Source organism: Haliaeetus albicilla, chromosome 25 (assembly GCF_947461875.1).
Source record: "Haliaeetus albicilla chromosome 25, bHalAlb1.1, whole genome shotgun sequence".
In the NCBI taxonomy this organism is placed as follows: domain Eukaryota; kingdom Metazoa; phylum Chordata; class Aves; order Accipitriformes; family Accipitridae; genus Haliaeetus; species Haliaeetus albicilla.
The window spans coordinates 21084834-21105003 of NC_091507.1; the positions used below are offsets into that span (position 1 = coordinate 21084834).

At 41.4% G+C, this 20170-nt stretch overlaps 1 protein-coding gene across 4 annotated transcripts in view; it reads left to right on the plus strand.

Moving 5' to 3' along the window:
• RASA3 (RAS p21 protein activator 3) overlaps positions 1 to 20170 on the plus strand; it is a 134095-nt gene that overhangs the window by 91932 nt on the left and 21993 nt on the right. For all 4 annotated transcript variants that reach the window (XM_069770191.1, XM_069770193.1, XM_069770192.1 and 1 more), the window contains exons 6-10: positions 7897 to 7977; positions 10749 to 10821; positions 15167 to 15246; positions 19307 to 19411; positions 19910 to 20066. In XM_069770191.1, the coding sequence (XP_069626292.1) occupies positions 7897 to 7977; positions 10749 to 10821; positions 15167 to 15246; positions 19307 to 19411; positions 19910 to 20066 (496 nt within the window). The remainder of the gene's footprint in view (positions 1 to 7896; positions 7978 to 10748; positions 10822 to 15166; positions 15247 to 19306; positions 19412 to 19909; positions 20067 to 20170) is intronic.

Sequence of the window (20170 nt, forward strand, 5' to 3'; positions counted from 1 at the left end):
AAAATAAGCATTGATGTATTTTTGGTTTTTTTTCAGTATGCGTATATCTACTTGGACATTGTTCCATCCTTTCCTTTCCCTGGTTCATTCTACCAGGTGTGGTCAGTGGTCACCAGAGACTACATAATGCTGTAATATTTAGTGTCTGAAGGTGAACCAGGGCACATCACTGTGGACAATTCACAGTATGTTCGAACTGCTTTCAGAGGAAACTGGTCTGTCTCCAGTACAAAAAGCATTCAGGTGAGAAGAATAGTAGGAAATCTCATTTTGGTACAAGTAGATTACTTTGAAAAGTCAAGGAATAGGTACTTTTGAAATCTTACCTGACTAGAGTTCGCTTACTGGGAGTAGGCATGATCCTTTGGCTTCAAATGTTCATCCAGAGGAGAAGGGCTTGACTCAATACATAGATGCAGTATTGCTAGCCTCAGTATTCCCTGCGGACAGGGGCAAGGCAGAGTCAGAGTATGGATTGGTAAAGAAATTCTGAGGAGGTTGGGACATGATTATCTTAGTATTTTTGATGATGGAGTGTTGTGGTTTAACCCCAGCCAGCAGCTAAGCACCACCCAGCTGCTCGCTCACCTCCCTCACAGTGGGATGGAGGAGAGAATCAGGAGGGTAAAAGTGAGAAAACTCGTGGTCCAAGGTAAAGACAGTTTAACAGGTAAAGCAGAAGACGCGCGTGCAAGCAAAACAAAACAAGGAATTCATTCACTACTTCCCATTGGCAGGCAGGTGTTCAGCCATCTCCAGGACAGCAGGGCTCCATCATGCCTAACTGTGACTTGGGAAGACAAATGCTTTAATTCTGAATGTCTACCCTTTCCTTCTTCCCCCAGCTTTATATGCTGAACATGACGTCCTATGGTCTGGAATATCCCTTGGGTCAGTTGGGGTCAGCTGTCCCGACTGTGTTTCCCCCCCAACTTCTTGTGCCCCCCCAGCCTGCTCGCTGGTGGGGTGGGGGGAGAAGCAGAAAAGGCCTTGGGTCTGTATAAGCACTGCTCAGCAATATTGAAAACATCCCTGTGTTATCAACACTGTTTTCAGCACAAATCCAAAACACAGCCCCATAGTAGCTACTCTGAAGAAAATTAACTCTATCCCAGCCAAAAGCAGCACATGGAGGCAGAGTGTAATTTAAAACTGGAGTGGAGGAAATGGTGAAAATTTTTGCCTTATTCCAGAAGAAACAGGTCACTCAGCCTCTTGGCAAAAAAGGGTTGTGTGTTTGTGTTAAACCCCAAATGGAGATCTGGTAGATTGCTTTGGAAGTGAAGAGGGAGTGCAAGGTTTGTCTGAAGGGGCACTAACAGCAGTTCAGATGTAACATCTGGTCAGACCAAAAGCCAGGACCCTATCTCTGAGTGTGTCCAGTAGGAGATGGAGAATTATGAGAACAGTCATATGGTGGTACACTCTCCTGGCCTCCAGAAACTTATGATTCAGGGAATTTCTGAGCTAGATGTAGTGCCTTTGTGCTTAGTAGTGGTGGATGCAGATATATCCAGGCAAAGCCCCTCTAAAACATGTGAATATGACTGGTTTAGCAAGGTCCTGGTCACACTCAGACCAAGGGAATAAGGAGGAGGCCTGGGAACAGTCCCTGCTTGAAGTGGAAGACAGAAGTCAGCTCACTGGTCTGAGAGCAGCTACCACGTTCCAGCACAGATGTGAAGCTGGCCAAGGTACATGTGGAAGTCTATCATGCAGTGTTACCTCGAAGTTTCTCTTAAACCACTGGGTATGAGTAAGGAGCTTGGATTGTGATGCAAGGCTGCACTGAAAGAAAAGGACATTCGAGAATGAACTGAATGCAGCAAGGAAAGGAGAAATGCCACTTCTTTACTGTCAGACTAGATGAAAAGGCTGGATTACTCTATTATGACGTTAAAGATTAACAGCCTATTTTATGTGCCCTGAGAAGTCCATTCACAAAGGGAGACTATTCAGAGGTGCATTGTTGCCCCTGGAAGACAAGGTACTCGGGATTGTACGTATGTTATAAGATGACCCTATAGTCAGTAGAAAAAAAAGAAAAAAAAAAAAAAAAAAAAAAAAGGGATATCCAGAGAGATTCAAGAAAGTAAGTCACATACCCAGCACTGGGGAATGCACCTTACCAAACAAATACTTAGCATAAGCCAAAGATGCATTGTTTTGATGACAGTTCTGACAAATCTGCCACAAAGTTTGCTTTTAAGTTGGTACTTCTCTGTCTGGTTAGGCTTACCACACAAAGTACTGAGTGTTCAAGTAATTAGATGACTAGAGTCAGCAAGGAGGAGGAAGTCTCTTGTCTTTGAAATGACGCGGAGAAGAACCTGCGTCTGGCCAAAAAATACACATATGAGATGGGACAAAGCCTCAAGGTAAAGAAATGGGAGAGGGCTGGAATGAGTGGAGGCTCGAAATAGGATATTAATAAGACACATCAGTAAAGTTGTCAAGTATTAACATTGATCCCAGGAACCCAGTATGTACATGAAAGCAATTAAAATACTGTACATAATACATGTGATAGAAAGCAACATTGTGTAGAAAAAAAGATGTATTTTCTGTTGAGGAATCACAGTGAGAAAGCAGTCTGATTTGAGAAGAGAGAATGGCAACAGTGTGCTGTTCCCTCCCCTAGGTTGAAACTGTGGGAAGAACTGAGCCTGACTATCTACACTGGAAGTGATTCAGTCTGGAAGAACAGTAAACAGGGATACATGTTTTAAGAACAGCTACGTCCCTTCTGGTTTCTTTGTGTCCGTTTTTGCATTGATCATCCATTCTGGCACACAAGGATGCTGATGACACATGTGCATCCTGAACTGATCAGGAAGCCTATAATTTTTAATAATTTTTTGCGATTCCAAGGAAGGGGTGTGGAATGCCCACAGGCTTGCATCACCCTGATGTTGCTCGCCTGTGTTAAACCTGGCTTTGAGTATGATTGTGTAGGAGCTGTCTGTGACTACAGCCTACAGCTCTTGGTTGGCAGCCCAGAGACAGAGGGAATGCCTGTACTGTCAGAGGTGAGCTGCTTAGTCCTTGTTGAAAAATCTTTTCTTTTTTCAAAACCTTCTCCTCCTGCCTCCCTCTCAACTTCTGTAATCATGTAATTTAAAGGCAAGAGGGCATGCTCGTGGTGTGTTTGGGTTTGAGGTTTTCTTTTCCCCTCTGGGAATTTTCCATAGCTTATTTACTCTTATGAAGGTTTGGTCATGAACCACATTGAAAACTGAAATGTCTTGTTCCTTGAAACCTGTTAATTTTATAAACCACAAGCAAAATATAGTGAGGCAGCTGCATTTAGATTTTTCCTATATGACCCAGCACTAACCTTAGCCCAGCCCAGCCAGGCTAGCTGCGAGGGATGGCTCACCCTGCCCCAGCTGGGCTCGAGACAGCTAATGATCAGAAACTACCAGTTGGGCAGAAAAGATTCTAGCAGCCACCAGACATTTTTCTTCTGGGGCCTGATGAGCTGACTTGTAATTCTTGAATAATCTTGATTGCCTAGACTTTTTTTCATTATCCAAGTACATGTATGTTTAAATAATTCTGCAGATGATTAGAGCGAAGGCATTTCATTTTTACTGGCTTTATTCACTGCTTCCCAGTGTGCCCCCCCCCCCCCGCTAGAGATTATACCTTTATTATACATTTCTTTTTGTATGTTTTTTTTCATCTAATCCAGATATGAACTGTCAGTCATAATAATGTGATACCCATGTGGCAGAATTGAGGCTCCATTTTTATCATGTCTCTGAGTAGCTGTCATTTTGTTCTAGCTCTTTTCCTGCTTGCCAATTAAAGCCAGTATTTTGGTACCAGGTTGAGAGAGGAGGAGTGTTAATTTACCCAGCAGCATTTTCCCATGCCTGAAGAAAGTGGCCGTAGCGAAAGCAGCTCTAGGATTACAGTTTCCTGCAGCTAATGAGGGTATACTAACATGAGTTGACCAGACCTGTGCCTTGCTGAATTTTATTCCCTACAATGCTTAGTAAAATATAAGAACCAGAATGAGTCTCTCTCCAGACAAAGCCTTCCTTCCTCAAAATCCTAAGTCTTCAGTCTTTTGCCTGCTTTCTCCAACATCCTTAAACAAGAACCGCTTTTAAATTACCTGAAAGGCTTGGGATACAGTTTATGTCGGTGTCTGTTTCCTGTTTTCCCACATTTTGTTTCTTTCAAGGTTGTTTTTGCTTTTCTGATTTCAACTGCACACAAAGAAACGTCTTACTCTTAGGTCATCTTGACTGTATGAGAACACCTGTGTATTTTGGTTTTTTCTTTTGTTTTTCTTTTTGTTTTGTTTTGTTGCTTTTTTTTTTTTCCCCTGAGAATGTAAAAACTACCCTACTGTGTTAAATACCTCTCTAGTCTAGGCTAGTACTGTTTCTGATATTTGCTGGTGAGTTATACTTCAAATATGGTATGATTGCTCCACTGTTACACCCTTCTCAATCAGCAGTTTGGGCTTTCCTCCACTGGAGGAGGCTTCTGGACCATTAAGCTTTAATAGCTGCCTACAGACCTACACTCCATGAGTTCATGTAGTCCTGGTTTGAATCCATGTATTCTTTTGGCCTCCACAACGTCCCATGGCAGTAAGTTTTGCAATTTCATTACACTTGGTGTGGAAAAAGTACTTCCTTTTGTTTATTTTAAACCTGCTGTCTGGTAATTCCATTATGTACCCCTTAATTCTTATTTTGTGAGGAAATGTTCTTCGCACCATTCATGATTTTGTAAGCTGTTCATGAATGGATAACTTCTGGTTTTGGAGCTGGAGAATACAAACCTGGGAGAACCACAAGCGATTAGAAGTCGTCCTGTTCTTCTCTGTGTTTTGTAGAGAGCGCACAGTTCAAGATGCAAGTGCCCAATGATGTATGTTGTTGTGTTCTCTCTGACCAGCTAGTGATACTGTTTGTCTTTTTAACTGTTGCTGACAGTTGACGTGGTGATGATAGAGGGCTATCCACAAAACCTGTAAAAAATTCTTCTGTGTGGCAATATTAGAATAGATCCTATCGTTGTATCTGTGTATAGTTAGAGTATGCCGATTTTTTTTTTTTGTGTGGATAACTTCACACTTTCCATCATTCACATTCATCTGTGATGTTATTGCGTAGTGCTTTATAAACTCTGCATGTCCTCAAGTGTAGATCATGCTGTCTGGGATCACTTTCTGTTGTCTGCATATTCTTGAAAGGAGTGCTTTTATTAAAACAGGAATCGTACTCTCTCTGGACATGCTTTCTCTGTGTTTAATATCACATAGTTCCTCCTGTGTGGATGAGAGGTGGCTTGGAAGCCATTCATCAACAGCAGAAAACTGGCTGACTGCTATAAAGCCATTGAGTGACTATTTCATTTTTAAAGAACTTACGGGCTGCCTTAAGGAAGCAGTGGAGGGGGTGAAGGGTTTGACGCTGACACTTGGTGTTCAATTGTTCTGTTCAAACAGGAGTGTGTTGAAGCCACATCTGCTGTCCTAGAAGAATTACCAGCAGTCATGCTGTAGCTCACTGGCAAAGTGTTTCTGCTGTGAACGTAGTCATATTAGTGTAAAGACCACTAGAAGGAAAGTGGTCTGTCCTTTACTCATACGAAAATCAAGCTGGACCTGCCTCTTCATAAAGGCTTTCTGCTGGTACTTAGGCGTTTTTCCTCCTGCACTTCTAGCTACTCTGCCAGAAGGCTACAATGTAAAGTTCCCTGTAAGTGTTCTTTCTGTTCACATCTGCCCTTTTTAAAGTTAGTAAGTAGCATTTTCCTTTCAGTTTTGAATACTTTTATTAATACAGGTGGAAAAAAGCCTATTCTACACCTTTTCTGTAAGGTAGGCTGCGTGAATTTGGAGTAGGACTTGCTTGAAAACAGGCCTTTAGTCTGTTTATGAAGCCTCTGAGAGGTGTGGAGCTGTCAAATATACATGTTCTGCGGGTATCTCCTGCCTTTCTGGAGCAGCAGCAAGGGACTAGGGAAGAAACTGCTCAGTCATCTCAAATGGCACTAGATGCATGTGTTTAGACAACCAAATCACATATATTGTGTGTTGCCTGATGTTACGGGTTACTGGGGCTTGCGTCTTGCATTTCCAGCTGGTGCTGGGATAGAATTTGTGGCTTGAATTTTGCTGTTTGCATGGTAGCACTCTGCAATATTGGATACCTGCTAAACTAGGCATCTGGGAGGCTTCTAAATTCTGTCTGTGTGGAAGGTAAACTTGTAGTGAAACAATAGAAGTCCAGAAATAAAAGCAGCACAGTGCCTATGCAATCCAAGTTTTTCCTAACTTTCTCTATGGTTTTGATCTATGATTTCACTTGAGTATCCAGAATGTGGAACATAATTCTCTTTGGCACTAGTGTTAGTGAATCAGCAATGAGGAGTCATCTAGGTTAATAACTAAATGCTTTTGCATGTGTATAGGGGCCATGCAAATGAGAAGCTTGTGAGTGAGTGCATTATTGGGGGCTGTCTGTATTAAGCCAATTACTTGGCCTTTATTCTGCGGGATCATAGGTGTGAGAATCCAGCTATGAATGTAACATAGTGCTGCCTGTGTGTGTCCCCTTAGTGTGATCTTCAGTCTTCATGTACTTCTAGGAGTGTGGGAACCTGCCTAGGTTGTACCTCCTCTGGCACAAAAATGATTCCTGTATTGGTGCAGAATATTTAAATTTTTTCCTCCCTTTATGCAGAGTAAATGATAGGTCTGTATTTAAACTATATCTGAAGTTCAGATCGTATGTTACCAAATAACTTGCTTTGTGGGTAAAATTAGTGGAGCTTTATCTGTGGATAGTGGAGCACTATCTGTTACTGAATTTTTCTCTATTGATTTTTTAAATATTTTTTTTTATCAAAGTTGCTGTTACTGAAAGCAGTAAAATGGATATTGCTTTTCTTGCTGATTTTGTAGCACCCAGAAGTTTGCAAGATACTTCACACTGCAAGTATAGTACTACTCACCTGCCCAAAGAGCTTCAGAGTCTGTCTCCACCCAATTCTTCCAGTTATATTTGTGTGAATACATCAGCCCAACAGGCTTACCTGTTGGAAGCAGAACTTGTTTCAGGAGGGAGAGTCCTGGCAACTGGCTTGTCTGCCTTTGTTTCCAATTGGTGCTGCATTCCTCAGTACATTTTACCTTGTGAAACATGACACATTTTTTCACTGGTTTTGGGGGTTATGTTGGTTTTTTCTTTTTTTTCCAAAGAGGTGTTGAAATGAGAGGGTGGAAGTGCAGATTTCTCACCATGGCTTGCAGCAAAACCCAATTTGTTCCATTTTGTCCTCCAGTGTCTCCTTGACTTCTTCAGTGTAGAACTGCTGGATGTGTTTCTTCAGTTTTGCTATTTAAAAGTTTAATGGAGAAAGATGTCTGTGCCATACCGTCTCCTGGTCTGTAGTTAACTCACCTTTACAAATAAGCCCATGCCAAATTTTGTCAAAAGCTCTGAGAAATTGCTTGACTACTGCTGGGATCTGTCTGTGTGTTTTTTTTAATCTTTTGTTACAGAAGTAAATTCTGGTTATTTTTTTGTGAATAAATTGTCACAGAATTTTGAAGTGCTGACAGCTCCCATCTTGTCAGCAGACTCTTATTTCATGAAACTTAAGTTGTTGTACTTGCATAATAAGAATCCTTTGAGTTAAGGTTTCTCTTGAATTTAACAGTATTTTTGACCCTGTTAAGTTAGTATTTAAGGCCAAAATGTGTTTTCAAGTTTAGGTATAAATTAAAGGCTTGGGCTGAGTGACACTTCAGTTCCCTAGTGTAAAGTATAGTGAAAAGGGAACAGAATGAAAATGTATTGCTTTTATTTTCACTCCAGTCTCCTTCTATTTCATTGATTTGTTTGTCTGCATTTTCTTCTCTTCCAGAGTTCTAGAGTGCCAAGGGCTGCCCATTGTCAACGGGCAATGTGATCCCTACGCCACCGTTACCTTAGCAGGACCCTCCAGGCAAGTATTGCACATAGAAGAGCTTCCATTTTATAGGGATGGTTTCTGTTTTCCTTTGTCTTATTATAAATCTGCATTCTGAGATGGACAGATGGGAGTATTTAGACTCCACTAGAATATGTTAAGTGTTGGTGTGTGCATGTATGAACTACTGAATTATACTAGAGTAAGTAATTTGAGGCTTGTTTCAGTTTTGATGTATGTAAAGGTCTGAATAATCCCTGAATAATTTGAATTTCCTGGAGTATGTAATTTGTGGCTAGGCTTAATTTGTGCATCTTCTTACCTCACAGTTGGAGGCCAGTTTTTGAGCAAATTTATTGCCTAATTTTGGGCAGGGGCAGAAGAGAAAGCTGAATACATCAACATCTTGCAGAGTATGCACGTCTGTATGTGAATATTTAGAGTCTTTTCACTTTAAAGGTGTGGCAAATTAATGTGTATGTCAAAAGCCCTTGGTGGCTCAGTCCTATAATTCAATATATGTGGACATAATAGCATGGATAAAATTTGGAATGAGGTTTTTGGTAACGAGATTCTGCATAATACTCTTCAGTCTAAATTTGGATTCAGTTTTCCTGTTCTGTTATAAAAATTTCCTGTGCTGTTGGATGTCACTGTTTTGTTTCTGCTTACCTAGAGTCATCTTTTAGGTCTGTGCCATGGTAGAAACAAAACAGTTCTGCTATGACCTCAAAGACTCAGATTTGGTAGCATGGGTTATTCATAATGTTTTATAACAATTTATTGAAAATACTATAAATAAGATGCATTCTTGGCAAATACTTACCTTGCATGCAGAAGAGTCTTTGAGACTGGTCTGTATTCTTCATCTTTGTCTTGGTGTGTTATGCCTTATCTCCATTAATCAGCTGTGTATTTGAGTTGTATGCTTTGATATTTTAAGCCCGTAACTTGTTTCAGATGGTACTGGGTGGCTATTACTTAAACTGTAAGGAGATTTTTTGACTAACCCTTGTATCTTTGCATGTCCAAACTTACCTTTGTTTGCTTCCGTCCTCTCCCCAGTCCAGATAACGTATAACAACTGAAAATGTGTTTCCCTTCAGAATAAGGAGCACAGCCTCGTCCTATTCCTGTCTGTTTTTTGGTGGGGGGAGAAGTATTGCCTCCTATCTCCAGCAAGCAGCATGCAGCTTATTCCCATCCACTGCTTTGTAATTGCCCAATAATTGTGCTTGCCTTAATCGCCTCCTGTTCTACATCCTGCTTCCCAGTCCCCTCCCAGATGGGCTTATCGGTAAAGAGGTTGACCGGCAAGTGTGACTGATGAGATGGGATAGGCAATCTGCCTTATGTCCTGGAGACGATTAGTCTCTCTTATCTCTCAGCTCCTCCTAGGAATAGTGGGATATTCATAATCTGTGCATCATTCTCCTCTCCGGATTTTTCAAGGCTTCTCCTTTTAGAGTAGGAAAGCTACTTTATTCTGCTGCATTTATGCAATGCCAAGCATGAAAATTACAACAAATGTGCTGCTGCTTATTGCATGATTTGTGCTTACAGAGCCATCAGACTTCCTGACCAAAGCTGTTTCTATGCCTGTATTACAGATGGGAAAACATTGTATACTGGTGGACTGGCCCATTCAAGTCACACAGGAAGCCTGTAGCAGCACTAGGAATTAGACCCAGCTTAACTTGACCTCTGTAAAAGAATAGATAGAGTTGTTTGGTTCATATAAGCAGTTACAAGCTATCTAAGCAGCTTTGCTGCGTGAGAAATGAGGAATAGATTCTGGGATGAAATGATTAGTAGGTCAGTTTTACACATGGCTGATGTGCCCCTCCATCTGTGTCTGTTTTATCTATGCCTGCAGAGCTGTAGGGCAAGATTGGTGACACAGGACAACACAGAGCTTTTCACTTGTAGGTAACGAGAACAAATCAAGCATAGGTTCGTAACATTTGGAAATCATCGAACAGCTGTTGGCTGGCCTGTGAGAAATGCATTGGCTGGCTCTAGCCCAGTATCAAGCAGTTAGATGTCTGTATTCTAAAAGGCGGGCGCAGGCGGATGGCACTGCCTGTAGAGGATGAATGGGCAGTGCTGAACTTTGTCAGGCCTATTGCCCGGTGAGTGGTTTGAAGGTCTGCCATGTCTTCTTCCTGTAGAGCAGTAGAAATTAAGAGACTTCTGTACAGCACTGCTCGTAATAATTCAATAACGTAACATTAACTAAGTGCTGTTGGGGCTGCAGGGAAAAGGGTGGTAATACGGCAATAAAAATATTCTTGCTGAGGAAATAATTCTCGGGTTTTTTTTATTATTTAACACCACTGAAAAGCATTCATTGATTCCTCAGGCCAGGATTCTAAAATATAAAATACAGAAATAGCTATGTCGATCCTCCTGTCTCCTGTGCTTTTAGGGTATGAGGAATTTTTGAGTCGCATCAAGACTGAGACCGTCCCCTAAATGTTGCTGCTCAGAGCCCCATTCTTGCTAGTTGTTTTGTACAAATACAAGATTCTGCTGGGTCAAGTGAGTGACAGAATCAGGGTTCAAGGGCTTGTGTTTAAGAGAGGATAACAAACTGTGGTTACTGCCACTTCAGAGGAGTAGGCATGCAGTGAATCCCTCTCTTAAATGTGTGTGAGTGTGTATGCCTTGCTGTGCTGGAGCCACATGGCATTCCAGTTTTACCAGATAAATCAAGTAGATGACTGTTCCTCAGTGTCTGTGTTCTAGGATCACACTTCTGCTAACGTTGTTTCTTACCCTTTTCTTTTTTTCTTTCTTTAATTTAGATCAGAAGCCAAAAAGACTAAAGTTAAAAAGAAGACCAACAATCCACATTTTGATGAAGTGTTTTATTTTGAGGTTGGTATTTCAAAGGAACGGGTGATAAGCTGAAATACTATACTGTAGATAGTTGGCACAGCATCCTGCTCCATGTTGTGCCAGCTGTCATCTTTGAAGGCTGTTTCAAAGCATGGTGCAGGGGAAAGAAGTACCCAGGATCAGACTGGCTGTCTGCTGAGGGAGCAGTATATTGCTTCAGCTCAGGCGCTCTGTAGGAAAAGCTTCAGGGTGGGTACTTTTGAGCAGCAGGGTTTATACTCCCATCACAACTCACCCCAGAAGAGTTTTGAAAAAGAACAGTTAAATAGGGGATTTAAAAAAAAAAAAAAAAATTATATATTTTATTTTTTAGCCTGTGTTTTTTTTATAGCTGCTCCACCCAGTCTTTCCCAGTCAATGGGAGGAAGATTATCTCCTAGGAATACTGAAAACTGTAGAGGAAAAATGCACTTAAACTGGGTGTTCTGGCTGTCTGCCAGTCTGCTGCAATACCAGTGCCTTTCCTCCAAGTGGGTGAAACCTCTGCAGCTTTTTTTAATACAGAGCATTTTCAACAAGTCCAGTTAAGACAAAGTATAATTTTTATGAAAGTGCTCATTTTGGTTCTTTCTGGCAAGAGTAGCTGTAATTTTGATGTGTCCCTACATATATGTGCCTGTGTTTTATAATTTGGATACCTCTTCAAACTTTTCATTCTGTCTTCTAAAGTATGTGTATCTTTCTCTTTTCTTTTTATCTTGTACATCTTAGTCCTGGTCTATGCTTAATTGTTCTATTTCAGTAGACACATCAAGAACGTATCTGGCACGATGATGTTGATGAAAAGCCAGAGTAGTGCAATGCAGTTGGCATATCATTGAAAAGCCCTTTCTGCCCGTACGGCTTTCATCATTGAGGTCACATTGGCATTAGAAATTGTTGCTGGCATAAGGATGGCACTTAGGGATGTGGTTTCTCAATTCGGTTCAGGGCCACATCAGGAAGGAGAGCTGGGGAGAGAGCAGCAGATCTGAAGTGCACATATTCTTGGCAGTGCCAGTGAGAGGCTTATTGCTATCTTCCCCCTCCTTCTACAAACCATCTTTGCCTAGAAGCTGACGGTTGTACCAACTAATCTGAAGTCTGTCATACCAGCAGAAACGTGCTCTTGTTGGTATATTATATTTGGATTCGAGGAACAGATATAGCAAGTTCTTTATTGGCAGGAATACTTTCTCACTGCCCAAAGGAGTGGAAGCCGTGAGGGTTGGCCAGGATAGCTATCTAAGGTAATCTCTCCTCTGCTAACCAACACATCTCTTCCTAGGCTATAACTTCCCTGCAGACTTAACTTTAGCAGTGAGCCTTTGTGTCTCCTTGTCTGACTCCACGAGACTGTGTAGAGGTGCTGCATGGGCAAGGTTGGTGGGGGAGAGATCCCATGGTACTGAGTGCTGAAACTGCACTGGGGCGTCTGTGTGTTTACTCAGGGCTGCCCAGGATTTCAGTCTGTCACCTGGCCCAGAGCTGTGACCTTTGGCAGTGACACAGGAGTGATGCTATAAGTAAACTAAAATGAGCTTCCTTATTCTCAACATAGGCAGTTCCGGAGGCATCTGTCAGCAAGAGCTTTTTAATGAGAATGTAGTCCAGGAATTCAGACTGTAAACCACAAAACTTCACCTGTCTGATTCCTCAGCCTTCTGTGCGCTGCAGAAACAGTGAACGTTTGGTATTTAAACACTGAACTTGGCAGGTGGTGCCCTGTTGGGAGAGGAAGGAGAGAAGCAGAAAGCATCTTCCAGCTGGAGTTGTGGAGGGGGCTGGAGGCTTGCTTAGATTGTCTTTATGCTGAGAGCTGGGTTGCATGCAAGTGTCGGCAGAAGCAAAACCTGAACTCAAGCCTGTGCCCCAGTTGTTCTGCTAACTCAGAGCAAAATGTTTTCTGTGTGGGTAAGAGCAGAGCTTGGGAAATGTCTGAATCAGCCAGAGCTCTGAAACATAAACATACCCTTAGTGCAGACAGAGCCATCATAGATTTATGTCATTTTGAGAGTAGTTATACATATCAGGCTAAATGTCTCCAAGGAGCAAGGTTCAGTAGAACTGCTGTGACTGGGAAATATATTTGCTGCTGAGACATGGGTAGACCTGTGGCTGGTGCATGCTAACGGAGTGCTCTGATTCCTTTGGAGCTGCACGGATTAATGCTGTTGACAGCGGTGTCACTTACTGCTTCCAGACAGCTTCATCAGCTTTCCTGCAGTCTGCTAGCACAGCGACTGGCCGTGCCTCCAAGGAAGAAGCTGATCTGTAAAAGGCAGCGAATGGGTGCTTTCCTTTCTACAACCAAAAAGTCGCACAGATTTAATTTTCTAAATGGAAAATAGCTTATCATTGGTTTGGGAAATCTAAGGGCTTATTTAAGGGGTGCGATGAGCGAAACTTGCACCTGATGGTTAGGAGCCATTTTCACCACCGCTCCAGCTGCAGCGCGGTGTGGGGGCTCAGAGTTCTATATGCAGCTACAGAAAAATGGCCCACTTATGGGAACCGAAGAAGGTAGTGCTGGGGACCTGTTCACAAACGTGTGTGTGCTGAAAAAAAAATGAGCAGCTGATAAACAGCTTGTCGGCTTTGCCTAAAGAAAGGGACCAGTACAGCAGAGTTGTGCCCCCTTTTTTGTAAAATGGTTCGTGGCAGCTAGTTCAGCACTGGGGACTGGGAGTTCCCTCATCTCCACTTCTATCCTTGGAATGGATGGACTTCATAGAGCTGTCTTTTTAGGACTACCACTCTTGAGCTGTATTAATCTGCACACTAAGCAGTTGTACAGGTGAACAGAGAGACCTTGTACATGCAGACTCCAGCAAAACTTCTCAGAAAAATGCTTACTTAAGAGGGAAATGCCGTAAGTTACACCTATGCTGTAACTTTTTTTAATGACTCATGTATTACAGACAGTAAAAGACTTAAGTTTGCTTCCTTATTAAAAATTACACCATTAGCTTCACAATAGTAGTAGAAAGTGTCATTTGCAGTTATGTAGGACAATTTCTTGAAGCCACAGTGAAGACGGTTGCAAAGGTAGAGTGAGAAAACTTGTGCTGAGCTGCTGAAGTTGTAGGCTGTATTTAAATCCTCTGTGCCTCCGTGCTCTTGGGCTTACTGGTGCGTTTGGTTCAATTAGTCTACAGGGTTTGGTCTCCAGTGCTGCTAGTACCTTATAGTTTTTCTGTATCGCCTTGAAAATGGTGCCTGCCTCACACATACAGACACAAAAAAGGCTCTGTTGAGTGGCCTGTGCTGAAGATTCTTCTCTGGTTCCTCTCCACTTGTGCAGCTATATCTTTTCCTCCCTTGTTTGTACCATCTGCATCTGTTGTACAATATAAAACCAAGAAGTCAAGTTTACAATAAAAGCCGGGTTTTGTGAGTGGGAAGTATTAAGCCACAAACGTATTTAAACCTACAATAAAGTCCAGCTTCTGTGTGCAACCAAGAGCTGAGCCCACACATCATACACACTTGCATTTGATCAGTTCCTGCTGTGGTTTCAGCTGGGTGGGGTAGCCTTTTTCTCAAGTTTCTGACACACTATACAAAAATACAACTATCGAAGTCTTTTTATAATCATGCTAGAAAACAAATTTTAAGAAATGTTTGTACAAAAACTTTTTTTGCTGATGCTCTACACTTACAACTATCTTCCTGTTATTTTCTGCCCACGCTTTGCTGTTTATCAGTCTTGCAAATATGGTTGGTGAACTGTGCACCTGGTTCTATATTCTGATATGCATAACACAGGCTACCATCTCTTGGACAATTGATCTGCTTGGTATTTTTTCTATGGGCATGATAAATTGACTTCCAGGATATCACGATAGGCAGAACTTCCCAATTTTAATTGGATCCACTGTAAATGTTTTTAAAGGTGATTTTGTGTTTGTTGGGTCCCGCCCCCCCCCTCCCCCCCCCTTCAGAGTGCCTCAGGACATCTGTTGTACAGTTGTATTTAAAACCCAATTATTAATTGTCCTTTTATTTCCCTAGATGGATTATAAAAGTGGTACTCCTCTCCATGATTTTTTTTCTTTTGTCAATGTAAATTTAAAGTACTGTAGTAATATTAAAGACATCCTTTTTCTGTAAAGAAAGTATGGAGGATCTAGTTACTCTTGGATATGACTGTGTAACCACCACTTTTGTATAGTCAGAAATCTGTTTAGTCAACATGTTTATTCATGTGCATGAACGTTTTCAGAATCAGGACTGAAGTCACTGCTGCTAGTAAAAAGTTTGCAATCTTACAGGGCTTTGTACAAGTAACATTGGAATGCTTTTGTATCAGATGAAGTTGTTAAAGTTTCCTCCTTTTTATTAGGTTACAAGACCCAGTAGCTACAACAAGAAATCCCATTTTGATATTGAAGATGTTGATGAAGTTGACAAAATGGAGATTAGGTAACATAAAACACTTCATACTAATAATGTTGTCTTCCAAAGTTGTGTAACTTTGTAGTAGACTTGGTTTTCAAAGTGGCAAGCATGGTTTTCCTGTTGATAAATTGAGATGAGTCTTCGTCATTGTATCTGTATGTTCATTTACCTCCACTGTCCTGTAGATTGTATCTGAACACATGATGGTTCTGCTGCAGGAGAGATCCTTGTTATTTTCCTTGGTATCCTATATACGCTGTGCATATACTAATGTGCAGTTATTAAGCACAGCCTTTTATGCCTGGGCTCCCCCTTCCTCCCTCCCTCAGTTTCCCAAGAGAGCCCAGAAGCTTTGTGATGCTCTCAGTAAAAGAGTGTATTTTCTTTTATTACTTAATTTTAGCAACCCATATAAGGTCCTTCTTCCCTGAAAGGAAACTCTTGAACTCAGAGTTTCTCTGGAGCAGAGGCAGTTTCTCTTCTCTTTTGCCTGCCAGACGTTAACCCCTTCTTGCAAGGCTGGGTATGATACATGTGAAATCCATTACACAAGGAAGAAATAACTCTGATTTCAAAACCAAAACAACCCCACCTCACCCCCTGCCATCCATTTAGTACTATTTTAAAACCTGCTGAGCCCTGTCAACCAGTGCCTGTGGAGACAGGTGAATAGAAAGAGTGGAGAGGAAACAACAGGAGATGCAAAACCTAAAGGTATCACATGCATCATACCATCACATACATTGAAACTTAGAGACATAGGCCATCTGGTGATCTGGATGCACTGTAGCTGAAAACTGCTGTATCTGCATCAGGTGGTGAGAAATTTCCCCTCTCCTTTACGCTAGGATTTGGAGGAAAAGAGGTTGAGGGAGAATGGTGGCACCCCCTTCCTCCCCAGGTATTGCCACTAGAGAGGCAGTGAGGGCTTATCTCCCAAAACATTCCTTAGGCCTTTCAGAAGCACAATTGGCTGTAAGGAAAGGAGGGGAGTCCAGGAAGGGGGAACAATACTCACTCCCAGCAAGCCAGACACATCTATGTTCACAAATGAATGGATGAGGGCTGTTCTAATTTGACTGTCGCTGCTGGTTCCCGTAGCCCGTTAGTGTAGTATCACAGCACTTCCAAGACCAGTAATGGATTTGTGCTTGCCGTGGCTCTGTGAAACAGGAAAGGGAAATTATTCATATGGAGAGAGACAAGAGCTCTATTCTGTTTCTCCGAGAACGTCTGCGTCAGGCAGCGCAAAGGTAACTGGATTAAGGGCAACCCACAGCCAATTCATAGGAGAGAGCAAAGGCCCAGGTTCAGTGCCACGCTGCTTTGGTGGTGTCAGTGTTGCAGTGCAGCAGATGACCTAGTCCGAGCACCAGACTGTATTTCTGGAAAGCTTTGCATGGCGTAGGCAGTTATGAAGTAGCATGTCCCATACCCAGGGGATGTTTGCGGTGGAATGGGCAGCTGAACAGTGTCTTGGGAGTCCCAGGCTAGTCTTTGTAACCGTGCTGCCCAGCCACACGCTGATTTTAAATGAAAGCTAGGATTCTCTGATAGTTTTGTGACTGTGGAACGGGACCCTAGGCATTGGTGGACAGTGGTTTACGTGTTGCTTAATATTTCAGTTGATTCTTATTTTGTGTTACTTCGAAATGGAATTATACAGTTGTTTTCCTTACTAAGTATATTTTCTGGATAAATGTCTGTCTGCAATGATAATGTATGTGGAGCTGAGCTTCAGAAAGTCTTTCATTCCTTAAAAGCAACACATCACAGTGTGGTAAAGATGAATAGTTTCTGAGGAGGCTTACAAAATAGTTGGGAAAAGATTAAGCACTTAAATAATGGACAAAAGCAGATAAAGCGTTGGTCTTGGTTGGGCAAACTCTTTGCTCAGAGGTTTTGTCCCCTATAGGACAGAGTGTTTTTGTTTCCATCTCAGGTTCCCCTTCCACCCCCGCTCACTTCCTCCAGTCTGTTTAGTCAGAGTTAGATTGCCCCCGTGCCCTCTGGACGGATCATACAATTTATGGGTTTGGGGGTTTGTTTTCTTCTTCTCTCCTGAGAAAAATACCATTCCACAGCGTAAAGAGAAGACTTAGTCTCTCATGGTTTCTCTCTAAAGCTATGAAAGTTTCTCTTTTTGAGTGGGTGTAGGAAGTTGCAGGCAAGGCATATCGACACTTAGGGACCAGATGTTCTGGTGAATTCATTGTTTCTCCTCCCCCTCTTTGCTGTTTCTTTCTTTCTGTCACTTACAGTCTGACCAGTTTCAGAATAACACTTGCCATACTTTTGCCTTTTAAAAAGCTCGGGAAACGGTAATCTTTTCGACTCTGAGATCTGCGTATTATGATTTTTAAAATGCTGCTTGTGCTTTGTACTCCAAGCACAAAATAATAATTTCAGAATTTGCATGCCTGCTTTGCTTACTGTGTAGTGTGAGATCTACCTTGAGTTGTTAGTTCCTCTCCTGCAGATCCTTTGCACTGATTTTTTTTCTGTAACTTAAGTTGCTGTGGGGGAACACCCTTTGGCTGCGTATGTTTGAAAGTGTTATTGCTAGTGGGCATCTTAAAAGAAGTTGGATAAACAAGAAGCCAGTAGCCTGTAAATACTTCTAAATTTTAAGTTTTTGACTACATGTAAGTAAACTTCTCAAAAGATTCATCTCCTCCTGAAGCAGCTTTCAGCTATCTGAATTAGTTAACAAGATAGTAACCAACCAGATATGAAGAAAGGGGAGAGGAGGTTGAATTTTCAAAGATTTTTTTTCTTTTTTTTTTTCTTTTTTTTTTCGTTCTGGGGAATTCTTGCCCTGCAGAAATACTGTCAAAATATCAGAGTTGGAAGAACTTTACCCAGCAGGCATGCAATGTGAGCTGATGGTATGTCTAGTGTATGAAACTTGATGCATGAGACACTGTTGAGAGATACAAGGCTCAGAGGGTTTAAAAGTGATGCCCTCTGTGCTTGCATAAGGTAGGATAAACCTTTAGCAGCACTGTCAACATCCATTCCTTGACAAGCCTACTGTGACTTGCTTGAGACTAGGAGGGTTGTGTAAATATGTCCATAATTGGATGACTTTGCACCTTGTCCAAATTAAAGTTGCTCTTTTAAAAATCTTCATTATTTGAAGCCCTGCATTTTTTCCCATATATCTTTTTTCCCCAAAGTTCAAGGCACATTCGAACTGTCACTTAGCTGCAAAATTCTCAGCTGAGCTTGTTTGACAGTAAAAATGCCTCTCAGAGGAAACCTTAAAGTATGTACAGAAACAACTACCCTGGAGTTTGAAACCCTTGCTTCAGGGTGGGTATTGTAGAATTTATCTACAAATTCCAGGTTAGACACCAGTACTTCGGCTTTGAATCGCGGTGCAGTTGCTTTACATCCCAATGTTAAAAAGCACGTGAAAGGGAAGGAAAGTATCATCTAGAGATGCGTACCAGAACTTCCCAAATGTGAGGGACTGAGTGCCAAAAATTGTGTAGGCTTCAGTCAATACACAGATTATATGGAGCGGTAGAACAGTCTTAAGGTTTTGAGTATCTGTACAGAACTAGTTCAGCTGCAACAAATTTGTAAGCTTGACACAGTGAATCTTCCCAGGAGCTTGAGTACGGGGAAGGACTGTAGACATGCAGCCTAACTCTGTAAAGCTGCCGTTTAGCTGCTAGTAATCCCAAATTAGACTGGGATCAACAGTATGGAGTCCTTAAATATCTCTGTACTTTTTTCCTCTGCTGTCTATTTTACCTGTATTTTTCCATTATCTGGGGTAGCCAGACAGCCCTCTGAATCTTTATCAATATGGATAGTGGAAACAGTGCAGATGAGGGAAAGGTAGTCTAGATGATTTTTTTCACTGATGTTTCATGGAGGTGATTTGCAAGGCTCCAGAAATCTAAGGTAAGGTTGTGTCTTTACTGTTTGGAAACCATTGTTGCACTGTTTTGAGACTTCCTAACTCAAAGGCTTGAGAGGGAAAAAACCAACAAAATTGAAAACAAGGTTGGGATTATTTGTTTTTAATTTTTATTTATTATGAATCTTTTAAAATGATTTGTTTTTATTACAGGGTTGATCTTTGGAATGCCAGTAACTTGAAGTTTGGAGATGAATTTCTAGGAGAACTGAGACTCCCTTTGAAATTTCTCCGACAGTCTAGTTCTTATGAAGCATGGTATTTGACATTTTTCTTTTGGAGAATAAGTAGAAACATATGTCTGCTGTGAAGACTTAAGAGTAATTACTGCTATGTGATAAAGTTTAAATGGATTTATTTTGTATCTTTTTTTGTAAGCAAGCCAAAGTAATCTTAGCAAATGTAAGAACAAGAAGTTTTGATAATGTGATTAGAGATTTCGGTCTGCCTCTGTATTGCATGTGGGAGTTCTAATGCTTTGGCTTCATGATGTTATTTACTGCAGTTCATCAGCAGTGCCATAGTTTTAGTGTGTGGGTTTTTAATCATATCTACATAAATCTTTATGATCAGAACTTCCCATGTTGCAGTTGGTGCAAAATAGACTGGCAAACTTAATTAAAATCTGATTTCAGAACTTTCAAGAATTTGATACATATATAAATATCATGTGTATCTGTACCTTTTACATATGTATAGCCTGAGATAATCTTGTGTCTCAGCACAAACTTTCTGTCTTTATTTTTTGCATACCAGGTATTTCCTGCAGCCCAGAGATAATGGTAACAAGTCATTGAAACCTGATGACCTCGGTTCCTTAAGGTTAAATGTGGTTTACACGGAGGACCATGTTTTTTCCTCAGACTATTACAGTCCACTTAGAGACCTCCTGCTAAAATCTGCAGATGTCGAGGTAATTTGCTTGCACTGCTTGTTGTTTACCTGCAGATCATCCTCACAGGGGTCTCTCTGATTGTTTGTCACTATCTTGCTGGCACCATAGTTGTGTGATACCAG